This window comes from Plecotus auritus (genome assembly GCF_963455305.1).
Source record: "Plecotus auritus genome assembly, chromosome: 8".
Classification (NCBI taxonomy): Eukaryota; Metazoa; Chordata; class Mammalia; order Chiroptera; family Vespertilionidae; genus Plecotus; species Plecotus auritus.
This window is the reverse complement of record NC_137782.1, coordinates 59,142,669-59,169,173: the sequence shown is the minus strand read 5'-3', so window position 1 is coordinate 59,169,173 and position 26,505 is coordinate 59,142,669. Positions and strand designations below refer to the sequence as shown.

Here is a 26,505-nt window from a genome sequence, read left to right as displayed (position 1 = left end):
ATTAGTCCCTTTTCAGATACATGATTTGCAAATATTTTCTTCCAATCAGTAGGTTGACTTTTCATTTTTTTGATAGTGTCCTTTGTTGTGCAGAAGCTTTTTAGTTTGATGTAGTTTCACTTATTTATTTTTGCTTTTGCTTTTGGTGTTAAATAAAAAAAATCATCACTAGGACCTTTGTCAAGAAGCTTACCACATGTTTTCTTCTAGGAGTTTTATGACTTCAAATCTTACATTCTCTTTAATCCTTTTTGAGTAGATTTTAGTGTATGGTGTAAGATAGTGGTCTAGTTTCATTCTTTTGCATGTAGTTATCCAATTTTGCTATCACCATTTATTGAGGATACTGTTCTTTATTGTATATTCTTGTCTCCTTTGTTGTAAATTATTTGACCTTATATGTGTGGGTTTATTTCTGGGCTCTCTACTCTGTTCTGTTGATCTATATGTCTGTTTTTTATGCCAATACCATATGTTTTAATCCTTCAGCTTTATTTTTTTTCCTCAATATTGTTTTGGTTATTTGGAGTTTTCATGTGCATTTCCCTGATTTCTAGTTAGATTGGGTCTCTTTTAGTATGCTTATGGATGACTCAGTATTTTTTCTTTTTTATTATAATTGTGATTATATTCCTTGTCAAAAGTTGATTTTAAGTAGTTCTAAAAGTCTATTGTATATATATAGGACTTTGCATTTGGCAATCATTAAGAGAAATTGAATCTTAGGCTCTGTTTTCTTTTCAAAGTGCAAGTCATCAAAAAAAGTATTTTTTGTTAATCCTCACCTGAGGATATTTTTTCCATTGCTTTGACTGGAAGTCAAACCCGCAACCCTTCAGCATGTGGACTGACACTTTAACCACTGAGCAACACCAGACAGGGCAAGTAATTTTTTAAATGACTTAGCTAACATCATGTGACTCTTAAGTGATTCACCAGAACTCTGATTTTTCTGATTATTGGTCTGCTGTTCTTTGCATTGTACTATGTTGCTTCTTTTATTTTTTTTTATTATTTTTTTTTAAAAATATATTTTATTGATATTTTACAGAGAGGAAAGGAGAGGGATAGAAAGCTAGAAACATCGATGAGAGAGAAACATCGATCAGCTGCCTCCTGCACACCTCCCACTGGGGATGTGCCCGCAACCAAGGTACATGCCCTTGACCGGAATCGAACCCGGGACCCTTCAGTCCGCAGGCCGACGCTCTATCCACTGAGCCAAACCGGTTTCGGCTATGTTGCTTCTTTTAGATCAGTGTAATTCTGTTATTGTTTTAGATCAGTGTAATTTTGTTCCTGTTTTTGGGCTCATGTCTCATATTCCCTCCAGCACATAATAGAGTGATGTTCAAGTTCTGTTAGGTCAGTAAACACTTCCTGAGTGAGTGAATGAAAGATAATGGTTCTGATGTAGCTGGCAAAACATAAGTCTCCTAAAATGGAGGTAGTTTATTTCTAAAATTTTACCAGTGCCTTTGTTAGCCTTGATAAATAAAGAAACCAAATCAATATTCAGCTTTCTGATACAGCTTCAGAATTAATCAGAGAAGATGTCAAAGTAAATCATGGATGCTAAAGTATAGCTTATACTTCTAAAAAAGAAACCTACACACCCTTTGGAGGTGATATGAATATATATTCATGCTTTAACAAGGAGTAAGAATTTTTTTGGTAGGAAAAATTGATTAAGTAGAGTCTTCATGACTAGTCATTTAAATCATAAATCATATTTATTTTATTTATCAGCCAGTTAGATTGTGAATCATAAGTGAAACTGTTGGTGATTTTAATTTTTTATACATTGATTCCACCTCTCCTCCCCATTGTGGATATTGATAAAACCCACATATTTCAGTAATTATTGTGTTCTCAGTACTTATACTTTTTTTTTTATTGGTAATTAAGTAAATGAGGCTTTGAGGTTTTGAGGAATTTGGGGCATGTGGTTTTTCTTCCAGAAAAAAAGGTACTATATTGCCATGATTCATTGATTTTTTTTTTTTTTAATGTTTTAAGTGTTGTAAAGGTTGTAAAGGCATAATACGTAATTATATATGATATCTGAAATTTTCACTAGGATATTTCTTAAAAGAATGATTATAATTCCTTACATTGGTATAGCACTTTATAGTTTACACAGGGCCCCTTTATCATCATATCAATCCTTTGAAGTGGGTTAGAATATTCTGTGTCTGATGACTTTGATCCCTAGTTATGAACTTTGGCTGATGGTAGTTATAGTATTAGAGATTGTGAGCTTTTTTTTCAGTTCTGGTGCCTTAAGCAAATTTGCAAGGGATCCCTGATGTTAACTTTGGCAGGTTTCATGCCTGCAAATATTGATTGAGCTAGAAGTCTTAGTTGTAAAATGTCACCAGTGAATGTGCAGCCAGCAAAGGCAAGGGAAAACTCATTACTGCAGCTCATCTGTAACTTCTGGGTCAGGCCACTCACTACCATTTGGTAAAAATTAATGTTTGAAAACTCCCTTTTATTCTGACAAAATATAATCAGGCAAGGTTAACAGCAGATGATTCTGAGCATTTCAAATTGGTTAGATCAATTCTATAGGCTTGGGCTTGTGACATTCCATAGGTCTGATTATCTTAAGAAGCATTAGAAAGCTTTAAAATTATGAAATCCCCAAATAATGGTAGGAAGGAATTTATGTATAAACTCCCTCCTCTATTGCATGCCCTCTCCCATATTGAAAATGTTTATTCTGAAAAAGAAAAGGCAGTAAGAGAAGAAGAAAGAAATAATGTAAGGGTGAGACTAACCTGTCTTAATTCACTTTAAGGAGAAAGATTAGGGACCAGGGAAGAAATTGTAAGTTGAAAGTTTTCTCCTCAATTTAATGAACTGAGTGACCCAAAGATAGAGGGGACATAATTTAGGGAGGAAACTAAGTTTCTGGTCTCTGGAAATGTTTGGAAAGCCCCAGTCTGTGTGTAGAAGAGTTGTTTTAAAGGGGATTCACACCTCAGATAGGTGATGGGGTCAGATCAAGGGTTCCTAAAGTCTGAAATGTCTCAAGTGCCTCTGAATTACTGTAAGATGGTGTGAATCCAGATGTACAAAAGAATTTTCTGTAGAATGAATCTCAATCTCAAAGGTAGTAAATTGCCAACATCTCTCTCAAAATCAGTATCTCCCTCCCCCTCTTATAAATGTGGGTGTTACAAACACAAATTCAATGAAAAGTATTACCAAATAGATAGTACTGCATTTGTTTGTTGTCATTGTGTCTTTTCTCAATATTGCTTTCTAAAAAGTGCAGCAGGAAGTGAGGTCTGTCAAATATTTTGACAGTAAAAAAAGGACCCTCGTTTTATTTGTTTGTTTTGTTTTTTTTGTTAATCCTCACCCGAGGATATTTTTCCTTTGATTTTTTTTTTTTAGGGAGAGTGGAAGAGAGAGGGAAAGACAGAGAGAAACATTGATGTGAGAGAAGCACATCGATTGGTTGCCTCCTGCACAAGCCCTGACCAGGGCCTGGGCTGGGGAGGGGCCTGCAACTGAGATATGTGCCCGTGACTGGAATTGAACCCAGGACCCTTTAGTCTGCAGGCCAAACCGGACCCTCATTTTAAAACCTATGAATGGTAAACACCCTTTGGACCTTGAGGCTCTTTGATTTTGAATTGTGTGTTCCAAAGAGGTAGAAAACTACATGTATTGTTTTGGGCCACACTACTCGCACTTTAGAAACATTACTCTTTGTGTGCATACATATATCTATCTATATAAAAGCCTAAGTGACCATTGACCCATTACGACTGAACGACCAGAACGTCTGGTCAACCAGTCGCTATGACATGCACTGACCACCAGGGGGCAGACATTCAACACAGGAGCTGCCCCCGGTGGTCAGTGCGCTCCCACAGCGGGAGTGCTGCTCTGCTGACTGACCTGTCCCGGCGGCCCACTGGCCCAGCAGCAGCTACTCCTTCAGTAGTCCTGCAGGTCCAATCTCTGGAGAATGGGCCAGGCACTGATGGACCAGCACCGCTGGCTTCCTGGAAGTCGGCCTCGGGCACTGCGGGCCCTTCCCCTCCCTAAACGCTCCACAAGGAAGAAAGGATATAAAAGCGGCTGCCAGGTGGCTCCCGACAACCTGTGCGAACGTCAGCAGGACGGATTCGGATCCCAGACCAGCAAGGGCATCCCACCGCCCACCCAGAGGGCCAATTGTATCTCGGCCCCCCACCCTCAACCCCCTAGAGACCCCACCCGTGCATGAATTCATGCACCGGGCCTCTAGTATATACATAAATGTCTGTGTGAAAGTGGCTATTGTTTCTAGTTTATAGATTGAGAAAACTCAAAAGAAAGTAAGTTACTTTCCAGGGCTGCTAAATTAGAGGAATCAGATTTGAAAATCTGACTCCAAACTCATTGTTCATGCATGATATCACCATTGCAAACAGGTTAGGAATGTCTAGTTAGTATGGTGGATAAGGGAAAGCACTGTATTGGGAATTTGAAGTCTTGTACCTTTGGGCACCCCACCGTTGCTTAAACTCACTGGGCTCAGATTTCCCTATGCCTATACAAAGAGGGATAAACTATATTATCTTTTTTAGTTGAAAATCTTTATCATTGATTGATATTTAGGAAATAGCTCTTCATGCCCCCACTTGGAAGGCTCTTCTGAAGTTGTCTGAGGTTTTTGGTCCAGGGTAAAGAATTTATAGTTTATTATAAGGATATAGAAGATTTACTTTGACTTTTTTCTATTTCCTTAATAGAATTGAACACATTTTTCTTCTATTAATGTGAAAGTACATTTTATGAAAATTACCCCCTTTCTTAGCCAGGTAACTTGGAATATTGAGCTATATTTAGATGCTCCCCCCACAGTACACATCTACACTGTTATATCCTGGTACAAATGTGCTCTTTACATTAATAATTGCACTGTGTGTTTTCATAATTTATCATAATGATACCATTATAGAAGTCCCTTCCCTCCCCTCCACCCTCAAGTCTAATTGAGGTCGAGACAGACTATAAATGTGATAATATAGTTGCATGCTTAGAGGAAATAGAGTTGGTTTCATAGTGGAGTTTTAATTTAGGATTCATTCTGTTGATGTAGCCTCTTCCTATGGAACATTACTTTAAGCCCAATATAACTGCATGTTCCCACAGCCCCTCATTATAGCTACAGCTTCTCACTGCTTTTTAATTAAAAAAAAAATAGGGAGAGAGGGAAAAATGAAACCTAAAGCTTAGGTTGGATATTGTCTAGGTACACAGGGAGTATCCTAGGCAGATTGCTTATTTAATTTGTTAACTCTTTCAAAGATTTCATGGAGTTGTTCTGATTTCTGTTTTCAGGGAATGGACGATATATATATACAGGGGATGCCAAAAGTAGGTTTACAGTTGTGAGTGTGCAAAACACAGAGTTTATTCTTGTATTGTTATTTTTTTTAATTATTGCATTTATTTGTGTTACAACTGTAAACCTACTTTTGCTCACTCCTGTGTGTGTGTGTGTGTGTGTGTGTGTGTGTGTGTGTGTGTATAACCATCCATCACACTCTCTCACACAATAGGCTTCAAGAGTTTGGAAAGTAAGGGCATCATATATATAATCTTGAAGCTTACTATAAGCTTTGAGCAAGTGGGAATCCTTTATGTATCCTAGAAAGGCTACCAGCTGTGTGGTTGGATGGTGGCAATGCTTAGTGAGCACTTATACCGCTCACCATCTATTGGGAGTAAGGCAGGGAATGTAGAAGATTGTAATAGTTCTTAAAGGCTGGTGTTCTGGTACATCAGAAGTTAAGAGTTAATCTTTTTTTTTCTCTAGTCCTATAGGCAGCAGAAGCAGAGAAATGACTTTATTAAGCACAGTTTCTTTTGTCATTCCTTCATCTTGAGGGATTCCATATACCTTTCAGATACCAAAACAAATTAAACTCCAAAGGTGACTGGTAAGAATGGCTTAATCCTTTTGGGATTGGTTGTGTAAGACACAGGAGAGCTTGGGCCTGAGCTGTTGACCTCTCTGTCAGACTGTGAGTGTTATATTCCCTTTCTAGATTCCAGGCCCTTTGGCTCTTCTGTATGAAATCAGTTTGACAGCTCTGAGGTTCTTTCCTGCTTACATATTCTTGCTAACTGATCACTCAGTGGTGAATATTGGTAAATGTAATCTTGAAGTTTATTTCTGGGTCAAGGTATTGTTAGCTTCACAGTTTTTAGTGGAGGCCTTTCACAAACAGGACTTTGGCTTTATATGAATCCCGATTTCATTCAGTGTTGCTGGAAAGACAGTTCCATTTTGGGACAGGAGCCCCTCAGATGAAAATCCCCTGGACCTGTGCCATCCAGTATGGTAGCCACTAGCTACATATGGCTGCTGGGCTCATGAAATGGGGCTCCATCTGTGTGGCGATACACCCACCATAAATATAAAATATGTCTACCAAATTCTAAAGACATAATATAAATAAAAAGAATGTAAAATATCTCATTAGTAGTTTTTTATACATGTTGAAATGATAATATTTTGGACATACTGCATTAAATAAAATATATTATTAAAATTAATTTCACCTGTTTCTTTTTTTTTTTTTCAGTGTGGCTACTAAAAAATTTAAAATTACCTCTATAGTCTGCATTATATTTTGATTGGACAGACCTAGACTGCAAAGCAGTGTTTGTCTTATTTACACTTATGTCTGCAGTGCCCCGACTTATACGTAGTTGACACTTAATAAATACTTGTTAAAGAAATGAATCTTAATCTTTATTATTTAGAGTGGTCAAATTTCAGAAATAAGTAGGAACTTCTCTATTTGGAGTGTTAGTATCTAGAAAAGAGACAGTTGAGGGTTGAAAAGTAAAGAACAGAAGTTCTTAAAATTTTGCCTTGGGAGAGAAAAGTGGTGAAATAAAATGTATCAGTGCCTTTGAACGGCTTACCCATCTGTTGAAGAGGAAAGTGATATGTTGGTGAAGGAGCCATAACCCAGCATCCTAATGGGTTCGCTCTCCTCTGCCACAGAGTTGTCCTGAGAAGAGCGAAAGCTGAATAAATACCCTGTGTGAGAGGGGAGGGAGTAGGAAAAACAGTTGGAGAACCTAAAGGTTGCCCTGTTAGAGATGTGTGCTTAGACTATTCATAAAGATCAACAAAGCTGTTCTTGTCTCAAGAATCCATACTGGCCCTGTCTGTCCTTGTGTCCCCAGTTAGACATTACCCTAGGAAGCCTGGGACTGCTACTGGGCCAGTGGATTACTTGAGGACCCTTCAAGCCTTGAAATTCTTTAATAAATTATTTGTTGAATGAATGGTTTAACAAATATTACGTTAACTCAGCCAAGTTCTTGTATAATTATATTTATGGGTATATGTTCTTGCCTGAAAGTTCCTCAGATCTGTCTCAGGGAATCAGGGTAGATTAGCAAGAACCCAGAGATCAGGTTCAACTTTCAGAAGGCACCAGGTTGTCTTTGCAAGAGTTTATTGAAGGGTCTCTGGTATTCTGTCTCCCTGCTTATAAAATAGAACTGGTAACTACTTCTCTTCCCCAGAGACATAGTGAAGATTAAAGTAGGTGCTTTAAGTTCTGCAGAAGGAAAATGCTATTTCAGTGGAAATTATTAGAGGTAAAAATGAAACTCCTCCCAATCTCTGAAATGTTTGTTTTAAAGAAGTGGATTGGCAGATGTGTTCAAAAGAGACATTGCCAGTTTCTTCCTATTTTGCATCTCTTAACTGTGGCATTATTTGGCTTTCTCCTTTTAACTGTGGTCCACTACCTATTCTCTCTGCCCTCAGCAATAAACAATACAGAAATCTCCTTTCTGGGGAGAACTGTAGAACTCATGCTTTGACTTGGCTGCTGCAGCAGGCTCATGCTAATCAGAATCACAGCAGGGCTTGTTTTATGAGCCTGAAAGAATTAGTGCTCCCTGGGGCTGAAGTTCCTTACCTGCTGGGGAACTACAGATTTCTAGTTTGGAGCCTGCTCTCTTAGGATCAAGCTACCTTTCTTTCCCCTTCTCACATGAAAACCACCACCTTATTTTTCTTGTAGTCCATGTTTACTGGCATGTTGATTTCTTTTTTCTTTTTTAAAATAATGATGATAATCAATTTTTATATTTATGGAAATAGGATGTGATCATATGAAATGATAATCTATCTCAAGGAGAGTAGGAACAGAGTGAAAAATAGCAGGTGGTACCCCGCAAACCAAATTGTCTAATGTGAGTTTTCTAAGTAATGTCATATGCTTAAACTTATTGAAGCACCTGGTATGTGGAACCAGCAGGGTACATGAATATAGCAGGGGATGACTTTGCATCACTGGAATAGTAGATTTCAGTAACAGTGTGGGTTATAAGTCACAGTGAGATATGTAGCATGTATAATAGAAATTTGTCTATCATTACCAAACAACTTAGCAAGCTGGCAATGAACGTGACCTTCTATTTTCTTTGGAAATAGCGTACCATAGGGTGGTGAAGGCCTGGGGCAGGGGGCGGGTGTGCGCTAGAAGGGGTGAATGGGGGAAAAAGGGGGGTATATGTAATATTTTCAACAATAAAATAATAAAAAAAAGAAACAGCATACTATACACACCTACCGTAAGTTGGTTATTATAACAGATAAAGAAAAGCTTATTTGAGGAGCCTAATGCAAATGTTTTATGTTGGGGAAGACAGGATCATGTGGATTACCTCATAGTAAAAATTTTTACATTTGTGTAGTACTATTATAGTTTAGAGTTCTTCCACCTTTTGGTACAAACTTCACGAATATGTTTTGGGAATCTAATGTATAGCAGCATGACTATAGTTAACAATTCTGTATTGTATATTTGAAAGTTGCTAAGAGAGTACTTAAATGTCACCCCCTCCCCCCAAAAAAAACAACCGGTAATTATATGAGGTGATGAAGGTGTTAACTAACCTTATTGTGGCAGTCATTTTGTATATGTACGTGAGTCATCATCCTGTTGTACACCTTAAACTTATACAATACTATAGTCAATTATATCTCAGTAAAGCTAGAAAAATCTATACTAATAAAAGAGTAATATGCTAATTAGACTGGGAGACCTTCCAGGAAACCTTCCGGATGTTCTTCTGGACAAAGCCATGGTGGTGGGGCCGAGGTAGAGGCGGTTAGAGACCAGCCAAGAGGGAAGGGCAGTTTTGGGTGATCAGGCCAGGATGGGATGGCAATTGTGGGTGATCAGGCTGGTGGGGGGTGGAGCCATTGGGGGGTAAGCAGACCAGCAGGGGGGCCAGTTGGGGGTGAGCAGGCTGTCAGTGGGTGTCAGTTGGAGGTGATCAGGATAGCGGGGGGGGGGGGGTGCAGTTTGGAGTGAGCAGGCCAGCAAGGGGGCAGTTTGGAGTGAGCAGGCCAGTGGGGAGGCAGTTGGGGGTGAGCACACTGGCACGGGTGGGCAGTTGGGGGTGATCAGGCTGGTGGAGGGGCATTTGGGGGCGAGCAGGCAAGTGGTGGGGGGCAGTTGGGGGCGAGCAGGCTGGCAGGCAGAGTGGTTAGGGGCAATCAGGCAGACAGGCAGGCAGGTGAGCGGTTAGGAGTCAGCAGTCCCGGATTTGGAGAGGGATGTCCGACTGCTGGTTTAGGCCTGATCCCTGTAAACCGGCAGTAGGACATCCTTTGAGGGGTCCCAGATTGGAGAGGGTGCAAGCTCGGCTGAGGGACACCCCCCCAACCTCCGTGCACGAATTTCGTGCACCGGGCGTCTACTATAAAATAAATGGTAAACACACACACACACACACAAAAGTATCTTTTTGAAGTTCATAGGGAAATGGGTTATAATCTCCATTTGCAGATGAGGAAACTAAGGCTTAGAGAGGGTAAATGAGATGCCCAAAATTGTACTAGTAACTTGGGCATCTATTATAAAATAAATGGTAAACACACACACACAAAAGTATCTTTTTGAAGTTCATAGGGAAACGGGTTATAATCTCCATTTGCAGATGAGGAAACTAAGGCTTAGAGAGGGTAAATGAGATGCCCAAAATTGTACTAGTAACTTGAGCTGAATGGAGTCATCAGGCTGCTTAATGTCTATTGCAGTGTTGTTTCTCCTCAACTGGGAAGCCCATTTCATTAGTGCCCTGTTTTATTCCAACTTAGTGGAAAGCAGCTATAAGAACTCCATGAATTGCAGTGTTAAAGGCAAATGGGGTCTTACCAGTACAAGGAAAAGCCCAGGACTAGAGGTCAGGAAGTGCCAATTCTGTTTTCAGTGCTACTGCTGGTTTTATGACCTTGGATAAAACTTGACCTCTGGGCCTTACTCTCCTCTTGTGTAAAGTAGGAATTTGGAGTGCAGTAGACCCTTGGAAGTTACACATGTAATATTCTCTGAACTACTTGTGAGTGACTGTAATCTTTTTTTAGACATGAATTAAAACCATGTGCTAAGGGATTGGTGATTATATGTATTAAAGTCACTACAAAGTAGTTGAGCCTAACCCAGTGTCCCCATCTCAAAGTGGCTCTATTCCCTCTGATTTCTGTATGCATAGGAACCTTTGTGAAGTGGTGAAACTTTGCATATTGAATAAATTCTGTAAAAAAAAAAAAAAAGCCAGCTACTTTATAAGTGACTTTAATCATATATTTATAGAACCGTTAAGTATTTGAATAATACCTCTTAGAGGTATTTTGTGGCAGAAATTGTATGGTGTGGTGCTTTTCAGTTGGGGAATTCTCGAAAGCGTTAGAATATTTGCTATGTATGCCTTTCCTAATCTTTTCCAACTCTAAAATCCTGTGTTTATTTTTTCCTCTTTCTTAGCCCAACAGGGGCACAAAACGTCCCCGGGATGATGAAGAAGAAGAGCTGAAAATGCGTCGGAAACAAGCTGGTACTCGAGAACGTGGCCGCTTTCGGGAAGAGGACATGACTGTGGTAGAAGAAGCAGATGATGACAAAAAAAGGCTGCTTCAGATTATTGACAGAGAGGGTGAGGAGGAAGAGGAAGAGGTAAGGTGGCAGAAGTGGGCTGGTTGCTCAGATGGCTGGCCCTGACATAGTCTCTGTAGAGTGTAATTTTGGGCCAAATATATAACTTTTCTGACCTCCCTAACTTAATCTATAAAATGGGATTAAGAATACTTATTTCACACTGTTAACATGATGGTTAAGTGGGATAATGGAGTTGGAGAAGCATTTGAAAAGTGTAACGAACATTATAGATAGAGGTGTGTGTGTGTGTGTGTGTGTGTGTGTGTGTGTGTGTGTGTGTGTGTGTTTTAATGATTTCAGAAAGGAAGATAGAGGGAGAGAGAGATTGAAACATCAGTGATGAAAGAGAATCATTGATCGGCTGCCTCCTGCACACCCCTCACTGGGGATCAAGCCCGCAACCCAGGCATATGCCCTTGATTGGTATCGAACCCGGGACCCTCTAGTCTGCAGGCCAACGCTCTATCCACTGAGCCAAACCAGCTAGAGCACAGATAGAGTTTTAACATTATTCTGGATTATGTGTTATAATTAAGGCCCAAGCACTAGAAAGCCAAGGAGGCTTTCTAGACCAGCAGTCGCCAATCTTTAGGACCTCATGGACCACTGGTTGGCGACCATTGCTCCAAAGGTTTCCTTAAACCAGCGGTCGCCAACCTTTCAGACCTCATGGACCACCAGTAGTCCACGGACCACCGGTTGGCGACCGCTGTTCTGGACCATACTGAGGACACACAGGGGTCAGGGAGGCTTTCTAGATCATACTAAGGACACATAGTAGGTGCTTCCATTATTTAATGTAGTTAATAGTCTTCAAAAGAAGAGTAGAACTTTATCGAACAAGTGGAAGATGGGCTTTGCAGGAAGTTGAAATAGCATTAGCAAAGTAGTAAAAAGTGGAGAAGTTCAGGGGGAGCTAAGGTATTTAGTTGTTACTGAAGAAATACAGTTTAGGGAAAGAGATGCCATTCAATTGCTCTGCCTCAAGATTCCTTTGCACTCATTCCTGCCTCTGGATCTTTTTCTGTGCCCTCTGTTGGAATGCTCTTCTTGCCCTAATGAAGAACCACTCTTTGCATGGTTGGTTTCCTCTCATTCAGGTCTTAGTTCTGGTGTTTCCTCCTTGGAGAAGTCTTTCCTGTCTCTGAGGTGGCCCTGCAAGTCATTCTCTCATTCTGTTATCACTTTATTCTGTGCGTTCTCTTCACAGCATTTATCATGATCTGAAATTTCTGTTTGTTTACTCATTTTCTGTCCCTCCTGGCCTCCTGTGAAACCAGGGACTGGCTCTGTTTTGTTCACAGCTCAGAGCACTCAAGAGCAATGCCTAGCTCTTGGTAGACCCTTAATAAATATTTATTGAATGAATAAATGAACGAAGCTGAAAAGGGTAGAGGTAAAATATCAGCGATTAAAAATGAAATGACCATGCCTTTGTGTCTTTTTAAATCCTTAAGTGTTAACTTGTATGTTATTTCATTCTGGCATTTTGTTCAATATGAATTATGGAAATAGATTCTTAAGAGCCAGCTGGTTTTTGGTTCCCTCAAAGACATGATGCTAAGTTTGGATTCAAAAAATGAAGCTGGAGTGTGAATCTAAGAGGGAAAAAATTGATTCATATTTCACCAAGGTCTTTACTGTGTTATGACAATAAACTCTCATTAGCATTTATATCAGAGCTAATTCAGGGGTCTGCCACTAAAAGATGGTGACACTTTGGAAATCTGTGGTGGGGAAACAGTCCCAAATTTCCTCTCTGAGGGCAGCAGCCCTACCAGGCTTTTAGATAGTCAGTGTGTATAGCACAGCCTCCCTCTCTCCCTCCATCCCTCCTTCTCTTCTTTCTTCCATTCCTCCATCACTTCCCTCTCTCCCTCCTTTCTTACTAGCTTCTGCTCAATCTGTAAGTGCTGCAGCAGCAGTTAATTGGCAGGTGTAATTCCTGTGCAGGGCAAGGCTTGTACTAGAGGATTAGGATAGTAGCTGTCATGGGTAAGTGGTTTCTAGCCTGAGAGACAGAAATGTAATGTGAGACCAGCCCTTCTGTTAAGGGACAGGGAAAAAGATTGCTTTGTAAAAATGACACATGGAAGGCTACAAGTTCAAGAGTTATTTTCTCACTGCCACCAAAGTCCCATTTGATGAAAAGCAAGTGATGTTTGCCCCGTTAAGTCACGTGAACTTGTAAAATATTATTGTCCTTTTTGTGCTACATCACCAGCATTCATCTTTCTGAAGTCTCCCTCTGGTTCCTGACGTTGAGCTATTGGAGGTACTGCTGTAGCTGATGACTAAGACTGATAATTCAGTTTCCTCTAGTGTTGGAGAGAAATTAAAGGAGGGAAGGCCAAACCTTGGAGAGGCTAAGGCCGGGAATCCTATGAGAGCCGTATTAACACTAATAGGTTTTTTTTCCTACAGGGCAGGCAAGATGTTAGCCAAGGGAAAAAAGAGTAGTAGATGTTGAGTTTGCTTGATTTAACTCTTTCCTAGAAATTTGGATTATTTTAGTTAAATCCTAGTGGTATGTTAGGTACATCGTGCTTTTTACTAATAGAAAAAACCAGCTTACATTAAGATAGTGTCATATAGTTTATAAAACCATTTTATGTACCTCATTTCTTTAGAACATTTCTCTGACCTTGGAAGATACATCTCTCTTCTTTCTTCCTTCAACAGATCTTCACTGGATGCCTGCTGTGTGCCAGGCACTGTGAGGGGAACTAGAGAGTTTGCAATCAACAAGTAGACATGGTCCCCCAACAGGGCTAAAACAGATTATCTGGGCGAGATCATGCCAGACCTTCCTTACATATAGGGTGAGGCAAAAGTAGGCTTACAGTTGTTCGTATGGAAAATAATTAATAAATAATACAAGAATAAAATGTTTTGCATACTCACAACTGTACACCTACTTTTGCCCCATCCTGTATGTCATGTGAAAGATTGCAATTTTATTCTAAACTAGAGGCCCAGTTCACGAATTTGTGCACCAGTGGGGTCCCTCGGCCTAGCCTGCGGGATTTGGCCGAAGCTGGCTCTCCGACATCCCCCGAGGGGTCCCAGATTATGAGAGGGCGCAGGCCAGGCCAAGGGACCCCACCAGTTCATAATTGGGTCTGGGGAGGAACCCGGGAGGTTGGCCAGCCAGGGAGGGACCGCGGGAGGGCTCCAGGGCGTGTCTGGCCCGTCTCTCTCAGTCTGATCGGCTGGACCCCAGCAGCAAGCTAACCTACCAGTTGGAGCGTCTGCCCCCTGGTGGTTAGTGCACATCATAGCGAGCAGTTGACTGTCTACCTCCTGGTGGTCAGTGCACATCATAGCGACTGGTCGACTGTCGCCTGGTGATCAGTGCACATCATAGTGAGTGGTTGAGTGGCCTTAGCATATCATTAGCATATTATGCTTTGATTGGTTGAATGGCCATCCAGACACTTAGCATATTAGGCTTTTATTATATAGGACTAGAGGCCCAGTGCACAAAATTTATGCACGGGGTGGGGGGAGTGTGTCCCTCAGCTTGGCCTGCACCCTCTCGCAATCCGGGACTGCTGGCTCCTAACCGCTCGCCTGCCTGCCTGCCTGATCACCCCTAACTGCTCGCCTGCCTGCCTGATCTCCCCTAACCACTCTGCCTGCCTGCCTGATCACCCCTAACTTCTCGCCTGACTGTCTCATCGCCCCTAACTGTCTCCTTGGCCCCTGCTGCGGCAGCTTCGTCCGGAAGGACGTCTGGAATGACGTCCAGAAGGTCGTTCAGCTGTTCGGTCTAATTAGCATGTTACGCTTTTATTATTATAGATAGGATGCCAAGTGAATGAATTCAGGAAAGACTTAAGAGGTAGACTTGGTGAGCGTTTAAGGATTATAGGCAGCAAAGTAACATTGCATTGTGGCTAGTAAATAGTGAAGCTAGGCTCTGAGTGCCAGCTGAGCCACGGCACTAACTTCAGTTTTTACCATGTCGGGGAACTTCTCTTTAAGCCGTAGACACTGGCGAGGGGCTGGAGTCCAATAGACTACCTGAGGTGAGGGTCCAAGAGTTATTGATAAAAATCTAGGAAATGTGTCATGCCCAAAATGAAATTAGAGGTATCTTCCACTTAAAACCTAATATATGCATATCAAATTTAACAAAATAATAGCTAGCATTTTTTAGTGTACTTACAAAATTATGGGATGATTCAGGGCTTTTCAAAAGGATCTATTTCAGGGTCTCTTAATAGCAGTTTCTTTACCTTTAGGTGTGAGTTATGGTCAATGACTACAAAGCTATGAAGCTGAGAGTTGGGAGAGTGTTGGGCAGAGTGTATTGCAGCACATTACATTAAATTGGAAAATAAACTGAGGAGTCTATGTTTCTGAAATTTTAGTGTAGATTTCTTGGGGGAAATGATTCCATTTTTAAAAAATGTATATACCTTTGTAGATATAAAGGTAAGAAAACCTTCAAACCTCTCTAGTGTATGAAGTAAGAAAAACACTGTGTAGTCTACTAGTTTTTAAATGTTTCTTCTGAGCTTCTCTAATTTTTGATGTTATATCTGGATTCCAAGAACCTGTCTGATTCCCATCTCCGCAGCCAGTAAGGAGCAGATATAGTAATGTGAAAGAAAAACCGTGACTATTGCTAATTAACAGCCCTACTTAAGGTCTATACAAAAATAGGCGGAGAGTTGGATTTGGCTGGTGGACTATATTGCTGACCCCTTCCTTGTATAGGGAAAAGATTGAGGGCCGCTGTCACTGAACAAGTTCTTTTAAATCACTGAGTGTTATCTTACCTGTACAACAAAGGAGGACAAGATAAATATTGACTAATATGGTTGCTTACTCCAAGTCATAGAATATGCTCAAGAAATATTTGTTGACTAAATCTTAAACTAAAGTTCCTGTGCTAGATGTGAGACACACAGAGTGATACAAAGTAGCATGTGATGTAGACCCTAAATCCTCATTCTAGCGGGGAAGATAAAGTATTTTCTGTACATTTAACCCAGAGAGGTGAGTGGCAGAATAGCATGTAAGAACCAATGAAAGTAGTAATGATTAGTGAATGAGAATTGTTGCATTTGTCCCTTTATACCAGGAGGAACCATTGGATGAAAGCTCAGTGAAGAAAATGATCCTTACATTTGAAAAAAGATCATACAAAAACCAAGAGTTGCGGATCAAGTTTCCAGACAATCCAGAGAAGTAAGGCTCCTCTGAGGTGTTTTTTTTTTTGCTTGTTTTGTCTGCTTTGGTTTTGTGATTTGGGTTAGGAGTCTCAGGACGACCCACATGTTTGGAAAATCACTAGAAGGACTCACAGGACTCAGAGTCAGTGGTACTGAGGGTATATAACCAGATCAGCAAGGGGAAAAGATACATCAGGCAGAGTCTGGAGAAACTCATGTATAGATTTCTTAAGCTTTCTCCCTCCCACTGAGTGGGGTCAGGTGGACATGATCCTTTCTCCAGCAGTGAAAACATGCAGTGTCTCTGTCCAGACAAGCCCGAGTGAGATTCTGGGTCTAGAGTATTTAATGAGGACAAGTCATGTAGCCATTCTCTGCCAGCAACAACTACCAGAATTCCAGACTCTCGGAAGGAAAGGTGGGAAAAACAACCTTATCACATAGGGAACTTTTCAAAAACCAAAGCCCCAGATGCCAGCCTGGAACTAGGCCCTTCTAAAGATCAGGCCTGTTATGTTAACTCTTTTCTTCAGTATCCTTCTCAAGGCCCAAAGAAAACTGACCTTGGCTGCTATTAGTGATAGCTTTACTGTTGAGAAAATGTCAAAGGCTTTGGGGTCAGGCAAATATGGATGTGACTCCCACATGACCTTGAATAAGTCACTTTTCCTTTTTTAGCCTCAGGTGTCTCATCTGTATAAAGAAATAATGCCCCCTTTACAGAATTGTGAAGATTAAGTAAAAATAATTGGAAGTGTTTGAATCAGTACCTGGTATTTAGTACATACTTATGAAATGATAGTTACTATATTGGCTCCTCAGTGCACTGTGAAGTACTGTAATGAGGAGTCTGGTATCTCTCAGTCAGTCTTGAGTCCTAATTAAAGGGATTTTTATATTTACACAGATTTTAATGTTCTCTCTCCCTCCCTCCCTGTTTCCCTCCTGGGACGTATACTTTTAATGGATCTTAGGATGTGCAAGGCCTGTAGGGAACTAAGAGTTGGATGGTATAGTCTTTGCACTCAAGTTTATAGGTTATTAGGCACACTCGCTATAAATGCATAGTAGAAGGAAACACACCTTAAAAGAATACCTTAGAGGAGATACAAACAAAGTGTTGTGGGAGCATAGAGGAAGAAACAGTGAATACCAAGTTGGGGGCTCTTAAGGGCTCACAGAAAAGGTGGTATTTGAGTTGGCTTTGTAGAATGATTTTGATTTTAATAGGCAGGAAAGGCATACCAAGCAGTGTGACTAGTGTGAACAAAGGCACAGAGATGTCAGAGGTCATCAAGTCCTCATGGCAACCTGCAAAGACTAATGTGCTTTAGGTAAGGAGGGTAGAGAGGGAAGAACCTGGTTACTGGACCTAGGACCATAGCCCTCTTTGCAGTAAGATTGCAGCTCAGCTTTCCCAGCACAAGAGTCCTGTCGGGTTTTGTGCTGACCTTCACCATACAGTAGCACTTGTCATTCTGCACTGTGTGTGTGTGTCTGATTACACAAGTAACACATGAATTGATTGTCATTGTAAAAAATACCAACAGTGCATAAGTAGCGTAAAAAATGCACGTCCTCCTTCACTGCACTGACCCCCTCTTCCATTCCCGTACCTAGAGATAGCCCTGTGAACACTTCTGTGAATATCCTTTCAGATTATTTTTCATATACTTATTTACATATATATGTAAATATGCAAATGTTTTTTCTTTTTTTTTTTAAATATATTTTATTCATTTTTTACAGAGAGGAAGGGAGAGGGATAGAGAGTTAGAAACATTGATGAGAGAGAAGCATCGATCAGCTGCCTCCTCACCCCCTACTGGGGATGTGCCTGTAAACCAAGGTACATGCCCTTGACTGGAATCAAACCTTCAGTCCCCAGGCTGACGCTCTATCCCAGCCGTGGCCAAACTACGGCCCGCGGGCCAGATCCGGCCCGTTCGGCTGTTCTATCCGGCCCGCGGAGCTGAAAGAGCGGAGGGTTCTCTTGCTCTCCCCTCCGCTCCTTTACTTTGAATTTATATTAGTTCACACAAACACTCCATCCATGCTTTTGTTCCAGCCCTCCGGTCCAGTTCAAGAACCCATTGTGGCCCTCGAGTCAAAAAGTTTGCCCACCCCTGCTCTATCCAGTGAGCCAAACCAGCTAGGGTGCAAATATTTTTTCTTACCTAAATTGTACTGTACATATTCTGCACCTGGATTTTTTTTTAATTATGTAACAGGAGATCTTTTCATGTTCATATATGCATACTTATTTTTTGTGACTGGTTGTAGTATTTCATGGTTTATAGATACCATGATTTACTTATTATTTATCTGTTACAGACATTTGGTTATTTTAAATATTGGCTTTTATGAACAGTGCTGTAGCGAACCTTTGTGTACATGTGCCTTAGTATAAAATGTATTTCTATAGGATAAATGTTGAATTCCCAGGTTGAAGGGCATGTACATTTTAAACTTGGATAACTACTGCCGAATTCCCCACTGTATTCTTTTATTCTCCCACCAGCAGGTCTCTTTCCCTGTTTTCTTGCCCATAATGAATGTGACCAGTCTTTACCATCTTTGCCATTTGTTTTATTATTTCTTTATTCACTGGTCTTCCTGTATTAGATTCTGTGTCCTTTGAGAAGGCAGACTGTGTCTTGTTTGTTTCTGTTTCTAATTCCTAACACAGTACCTGCCATACTATAGGTGCTCAATAAACATGAAATATTAGATGGTTGATGTAATCTTTATTATATTCTCATTGCCTGGAATCTAAGGATACGTTATGAGGAAGCTGTACCCTGGGTTGATAACTCTGGAAATTTAAGCAATCCAATTTACTTCTTGGAGTGCTAGCATTGCCTTTGCCTACTTGGTAGGTATACTTCTGTCAATTTAGAGCAGTGAGTTTCTGCAGGTTGTGTACCACATCTTAGGTGCCACAGATGGCTCTAGTGTTACATTTCATAAATTGGTTTTAAAATTTTATTTTAAAGACTTAACAGTGTTTTCTATTCAGACAAAATTCATATACTATTTTAGTTTTTAAATCTGAACATTTTAAAATTGGTTAGGAAACTACATTGTGTTTTAACCTTGAATTTTTGAATTCTTACTGGTGCAGTGTATTTTATAATTCTCTAAACCAGCAAGGTGCAATTAAGATGAAAATAGCTTGAACATATTTGAATGAAACTTTCCGGTTGAGATCAGGAACATTAAAATATATTTTCCCATATATGCAATTGTCATTTTGATTGCATAACCCAAAAATGCTTCTCTTCATTTGGCTGCATTTCATATTCAATTGACAGTTCTCTTTATGCAACCTCTACCTTGCACTGTAATCTTTCTGCCAAATATCGCATTGAGTGGAGTATGCTATTTCCCTAGTAAGCCCATTAGTGTTCTCCTTTTCATTGTTGCATGGGCAGAATTATTTAGTATAGTGGTTCTCAAAGTTTTTAATCTCAGGGCCCCTTTGCACTCTTCAATTATGAGTACACCCTAAAGTGCTTATCTTAGAAAATTCTAGAATACACAAGCACACATTTTATTAGGCATCAGGGCAAAGATATAATCACGTCTTGTGTAGCCCTGTTGAAAACGCCAGTGTTCACTCCTGAGAGAATGAAAGTGAAAAAGGCAAAATAGGCAAACCTCAGAGATCGCGGGTTTGTAGTAAAGTGAATATTGCAATAAAGCGAGTCACAAGAATATTTTGGTTTCCTAGCACACATAAAAGTTATATTTATACTGTCCTATAGTAGTTTGTTAAGTATGTAGCAGCATTATGTCTAAAACAACAATATACATACCTTAATTTAAAAGTACTTTATTGCTAAAAAATGCTATCCATCATCTGAGTCTTTAGCGAATTATAATCTTTTTGCTGGTGGAGGGTCTTGCTCTAGTAATAGCAAAAATCACTGATCAAAGATCACCATGTCATATATAATAATAATGAAAAAGTTTGAAATATTGCAAGAATTAACAAAATGTGGTACAGAGACACAAAGTGAGCAAATGCTGTTGGAAAAAATGGTGCCAATGGACTTGCTTTATGGAGGGTTACCACAAATCTCTACTTTGTTAAAAAATGCAGTATCTGTTAAGCTCAATAAAGCAAAACTCAATAAAACAAGACATACTTTTAATACTTTGGAATTATTGTGAAAATAGTTTTGATTTTGTAGACCCCCTAAAAGGATCTCCAGCCACCTCCTACCCCCATCCAGGATCACACTTTGAGAACTGCTGATTTAGTTGGGTGGAAGAAGCATCATGTCCTGTATGCATTGACTGCTGGTCTTGTGTTTGCAGGAGGACTCACCAATTTCTGTGGTTTTGAACTTTGCTGGTCATTTGCTAATCTTCGCTATTACAGTTGAAAGAGAACATCCTACTGGTCTGAAACAAATGCCCGTGGCAGGCTAGCAGAATATTCTCCGCCATCCCAGATGGAATCAATGACCCCATCTCAGCCTGGGTTACTGTTTTAGTAGATTGCTGTGTTGCTTTCCCAATGCCTCTAACTTGATCCATTCCGCCAGCTGTGAGTCATCCATTACTGACTGTATGCTTACTTCCTAGACAGTCTCTACAAATGTTGTAGTATGTGCTTTAAATGAGTAGGCTTATACTTTGTTGACAAAAAGAGAAGAAAATATTCTTTGTTATAGCATAGCAAACTTGAGGGTACCTAGATTTGTTGCGCACCTATTATGTGCCAACTATCATTAGGCACATTATATTTTTTATCTCATTGAATCCTCACTGTAATTCAGCTAGGAAAATTAAGGAAGCTGAGGTTTAGAGATAGGTTAGTTGCTATTCTCTGTCTCCCTTGACCAAGTGGGGGTCCCTTGATCTGTGTTCTAATGTCATTTCTTGGACAACACCAGATCCTTACAATTAGTTGTATGTAATAGATTATTAAATTTGTACTAGGCTAGGGACTCCATGAGGACAGCAACTAGGATTATTTTATTATCTGTTATATCCTCGGTACCTAGCAGTGACTGGTACCTAATTGTTGACATACTGTTCATGGTTACACAGCCAGTAACTTGTGTGGCTGGGAGTGTGACCCAAGTCTATATCATTCTCAAATCCAGGCATTTTCCACTATATCTTGTTGCTCATATAACACTGGACCAGCTCATATAACACTGGACCCCAGTGGTATATTTCTGGTGTTTCTCTGCTGTCATTTGAGTTTCTGCTTGTTTTTTGTTTTGATAACTTTCTAAACTTAAAAACATTGGGCTGATTGCAGATTTAGAAGAATGTCAAAGTTGGAAGGTAAAGTCCATTCTGCCTTCTAATTATTAATTTTTTATTATATTACCCTTTATTAACTACCCCCAGTGACAAGTATCTAACTTTTCAAACAAATCATTTCATCATTTGGCACTAGTGATTCTTTAAGATTTAAACTCAGAGTGAAAAAGAATTTCAACGAGTTCTTAGGTGAGAGGATATCTAGACAACTTGGTTGTTTTTCCAAATTAGTGTCTACATCCCTCCTAAAGTATGGCTTCCATAAGAGATGTCACAGAACTTCAGGGTCATATAATCAACATGTTAACTCTATATTGCCTTCTTTTAAGCAGCCTGAAACCACAGAAGCCTTTGTGGCAGCTACTTTCCTCTGCTCCTTCATTTGGAAGGCATCTGCTGAACTGTGGACCTGGGAGTGTGTCCAGTGTTGGGTGTCCAGAATTGAATGAGTAGTCTCTGTCCTGGCACAGCTGTCTCATGGTCTGATTTGTATTGCTGTTACAGTTGACTAAAACCATCAAGTTCTACACAAGTGCTCTTATTAAATTATGTCGTTCCCACCCCATGCATTTGTAATCTGACTTTTTGGTTCAGTGCAGCTCTCTGTGTGGATCCTAGATAATTTTCTCCTGTTAGATTTGGCCCATTATCATTGCCTATCAGGAACTTTTGAATTGATTCTTTCAGCGCTGTATTCATTTTCTCTGTAAACTTTGTGTTATTTGACATTTGTTAAGTTGCTATTTATATACCTTCATTCAAGTTATTGATTAGAAAATAATATAGTTGATATAAACAGGCCTAAGGATCAAGCCCTGTAGGATACCACCAGAGGCTTCTCTCTGGGCTGACATTCATTCATTACCACCCAAGTCCCAAAATCGTTTCTTGTACTCAACATCATTTTGCTTATTACTATTTAGTGCTCAATCTCCCTTGTCAGTTCTTCCTGGTGAGCTGTAAAAATCTTTATGTCCAGTTACTGTTCAGAAATCAGATTTTTAAAAAAGAACTACCCATTTAAGGCAAATAATCCTTAGAGGTTTGTTGAGCCCATTTGGTTCAAAAATTATATAGATCTACTACCCCATGGAATATCTGAATGACTCTCCTGATTTGACTTCCACACTTTAGGAGACAGAAATAATGTAAAATGGCGGTATATTTGTAAGCACAGTGAAAGAAGCCTTAAAAAAAGAGGTATGGATAGAGGGAGAATCTTTACAAAAATAATTTTGAATGTACTTGGAATAATAAGCAGGTGAGAATAAACAAGGAAGCATTGAAAAAGAAGACTAGCAAGAAAGTGTTTTGCAATAACAGACATAAAATATACTGTAACAATATGGAAGTGTGATCCTGGCTCAAGAATTTGCAGACAAAGCAATGAAATGCAGCACAAAGCCCATAAACAGATTAGAGTACACATTAAAATTCAGTGTAGGATGCTATGACCAAGTGGGATTTATCCCGGGGATGCAAGGCTGGTACAATACTCGCAAATCAATAGATGTGACATATCACATAAGCTAATTGGAAGACAAAAATCACATGATCATATAAATTGGTGCAGAAAAAGCATTTGACAAAATCCAACACCCTTTTTTGATAAAAACTCTCAGCAAAGTAGGAATAGAGGGATCATACCTCAACATAATAAAGGCCATATATGACAAACCTACAGCCAACATCATGTTCAATGGGCAAAAATGAAAACCATTTCCCCTAAGAACAGGAACAATACAGGGATGTCTGCTTTCACCGCTATTATTCAATATAGGAACCTCAGCCCTCAGACAAGAAGAAGAAATACAAGGCATCCAAATTAAAAAGGATGAAGTAAAACTGTCATTATTGACAGATGACATGACATTATACATAGAAAACCCTAAGATTCCACCAAAAAACTACTAGGTTTAATAAATGAATTTGGCAACATAACAGGATACAAAATTAACACCCAGAAATTGATGGCATTTTAATTTTAAAAATATATATATTTTATTGATTTTTTTACAGAGAGGAAGGGAGAGGGATAGAGAGTTAGAAACATCGATGGGAGAGGAACATCAATCATCCTACTGGGGATGTGCCCGCAACCAAGGTACATGCCCTTAACCAGAATCGAACCTAGGACCCTTCAGTCTGCAGGCTGACGCTCTATCCACTGAGCAAAACTGGTTAGGGCTGATGGCATTTTTATACACCAATAATGAACTCTCAAAAAGAAAAACTAAAAAAACCCCACCCATTTACCATTGCAACAAAAAATTAAGATACTTAGGAATAAACTTAACCAAGGAGGTAAAAGACCTGTACTCAGACAACTACAGGATATTGAAAAAAAGAGATAGAGGAAGATATAAACAAGTGGAAGAAAATACCATGTTCATGGCTTGGTAGACTCAACGTCATTAAAATGTCTAATACTACCCAAAGCAATCTATAGATTTATTGCAATCCCTGTTAAAACACCAACGGCATATTTCACAGTTTTAAAAAAACACTCCAAAAATTCATATGGAACCAAAAATGACCCTGAATAGCAATCTTGAGAAAGAAGAACATAGTTGGAGGAATCACAATACCAGATATGAAGTTATACTACAAAGCCACTGTACTCAAAACAGCCTGGTACTGGCACAAGAATAGGCATATAGATCAATGGAACAGAACCCAGAAGTTGGATCCAAGCCATTATGCTCAAATAATATTTGACAAAGGAGGCAAGAGCATACAATGGAGTAAAGAAAGTCTCTTCAATAAATGGTGTTTGGAAAACTGGACAAGTATATGCAAAAATATGAAACTAGACCACCAACTCACACCATAAACAAGAATAAACTCAAAATGGATAAAAGACCTAAACATAAGTTGTGAAACCATAAAAATCTTTGCAGTAATATCTCAGACATCTCTCATAGCAATATGTTTACTGATAGATCTCCTAGGACAAAGGAAACTAAGGAGAAAATAAATAAATGGGACTACATCAAAATAAAAAAGCTTCTACACAGCAAAAGAAACCATCAACAAAGTGAAAAGAGCCTACTGCATGGGGGAACATATTTACCAATAATATATCTGATAAGGGGTTAATTTCCAAATATATAAAGAACTCATACAACTTAACAAAAGGAAGACAAACAATCCAATTAATAAATGGGCAAAGGACCTAAATAGAGACTTCTCCAAAGTGGACATTCAGAAGGCCAAGAAACATGAAAAAAATGCTCGAAGTCACTAATTATCCAAGAGATACAAATTAAAACAACAATGAAGTATCACCTCACACCTGTCAGAATGACTATCATCAACAGATCAACAAATGACAAGTGTTAGCGAGGATGTAGAGAAAAGAGAACACCAGTACACTGCTGGTGGGAATGCAGACTGGTGCAGCCATTATGGAAAACAGTATGGAGTTTCCTCAAAAAGTTTAAAATGGAACTGCCATTTGACCCAGTAATCCCACTTCTAGGAATATATCCTAAGAAACCCCAAACACCAGAAAGAATGTATGCACCTCTATATTCATAGCAGTGCAATTTACAATAGCTAAGATTTGGAAACAGCCCAAGTGCCCATCAGCAGATATGTGGATAAAAAGGCTGTGGTACGTTTACCACAATGGAATACTATGCAGCAATGAAAAAGAGGAACTCTCACCATTTGCAACAGCACGGATGGACCTGGAGAGTATTACGCTAAGCAAAATAAGCCAGTCAGAGAAAGGTAAGTATCTCATGATCTCACTGATATGTGGAATCTAATGAACAAAATAAACTGATAAACAATATAGATCTAGAGACATAGAACCATGAATAGACATGAATTTCAGAGGGAAGGTGGGGTTGGGGGTGAGAGGCATGGGGGGAGAGAGCTTAAACTGGGGAACTTATATGCATAGCCCATGGACACAGACAATAGTGTGGCAAAGGCTTGGGAGGGGCGAGGGGAGGGAAGCAAGGGTCAATGAAAGAAATTTGAATAAAATTTAGTGTATGATGGAGGTGGCATTTCTTCAAATCTGTGGAAAAAGCATAGATTATGGTATTGGGGCAATAGGACAAACATTTGCAGAAAATAAAGTTATATCTTTGCCCTATATCATATGCTAAAATAAATTTCAGATTTATTTACTCCTAAACATTTAAATATGTATAAACATAACAAAACATAAAAGTAGACCATAAAATATATCTGATCTTAACATAGAAAAAAAACCTTGCTCAGGATACATGTAAAATAGAGTTTATAAAGGCAAAGATTTGACTAAACTTTTAAAAACCTTTATGTGATAAGGCACAATGTACTAATTAAAGGGCGAATATTTTTCTCTTGTTCCCCCCCCCCCCAGTGTATGAGGTAAATTAATTTTCTTAATATATAGCGTGCTTATAAATGAATAAATAAGATGAATACCCTGATATAAAATGGGTAAAGAAGATGGGGGGCGTGGAGGAGGCTGGAGGGGGTTATAAAGGGGAAAAGGGAACATATGTAATACTTTCAACAAAGAATTATTTAAAAAAATAAAATGGGCAAAGAAGAAATACAAATAGCTAATAGACATTAAAAAATTTGAGCCATCTTAAATAGTATCAGAAATGTAAATAAAAAATAAGTTAAAATTTTCTATCTCCTGTGGTACATTTGCACAATGGAGTACTACGCAGCAGTGAAAAAGAAGGGACTCATCCTTTGTGACAGCATGGATGGACTTGGAAATTATATTATGCTAAGTGAAATAAGCCAGTCAGAGAAAGTTATCACATGATCTCATTTGGAATCTAATGAACAAAATAAATTGACAACCAAAATAGAACCAGAGGCATGGATACATGGAACAGACTGATAGAGATTGGAGGGAAGAGGGTGGGGGCAACTGGATAAAAGAAGGTAAAGAGTGTAGCCAAAGAACATCTGTGCATAACCCATGCATACAGACAACAGAGTGGTGAAGGTCAGGGGAGGGGTTGTGGGAGATGGATGGAGGTGGGCAAAGAAGGGGAGAATGGGAGACATCTGTAATAGTATCAACAATTAAAAAG

The 26,505-nt window shown here is 39.4% G+C and overlaps 1 protein-coding gene across 1 annotated transcript in view; it reads left to right on the top strand.

Moving 5' to 3' along the window:
• CTNNBL1 (catenin beta like 1) overlaps positions 1–26,505 on the top strand; it is a 181,579-nt gene that overhangs the window by 27,971 nt on the left and 127,103 nt on the right. The window contains exons 2-3 of the mRNA XM_080683808.1: positions 10,815–11,003; positions 16,078–16,184. Coding sequence (XP_080539934.1) covers positions 10,815–11,003; positions 16,078–16,184 — 296 coding nt within the window. The remainder of the gene's footprint in view (positions 1–10,814; positions 11,004–16,077; positions 16,185–26,505) is intronic.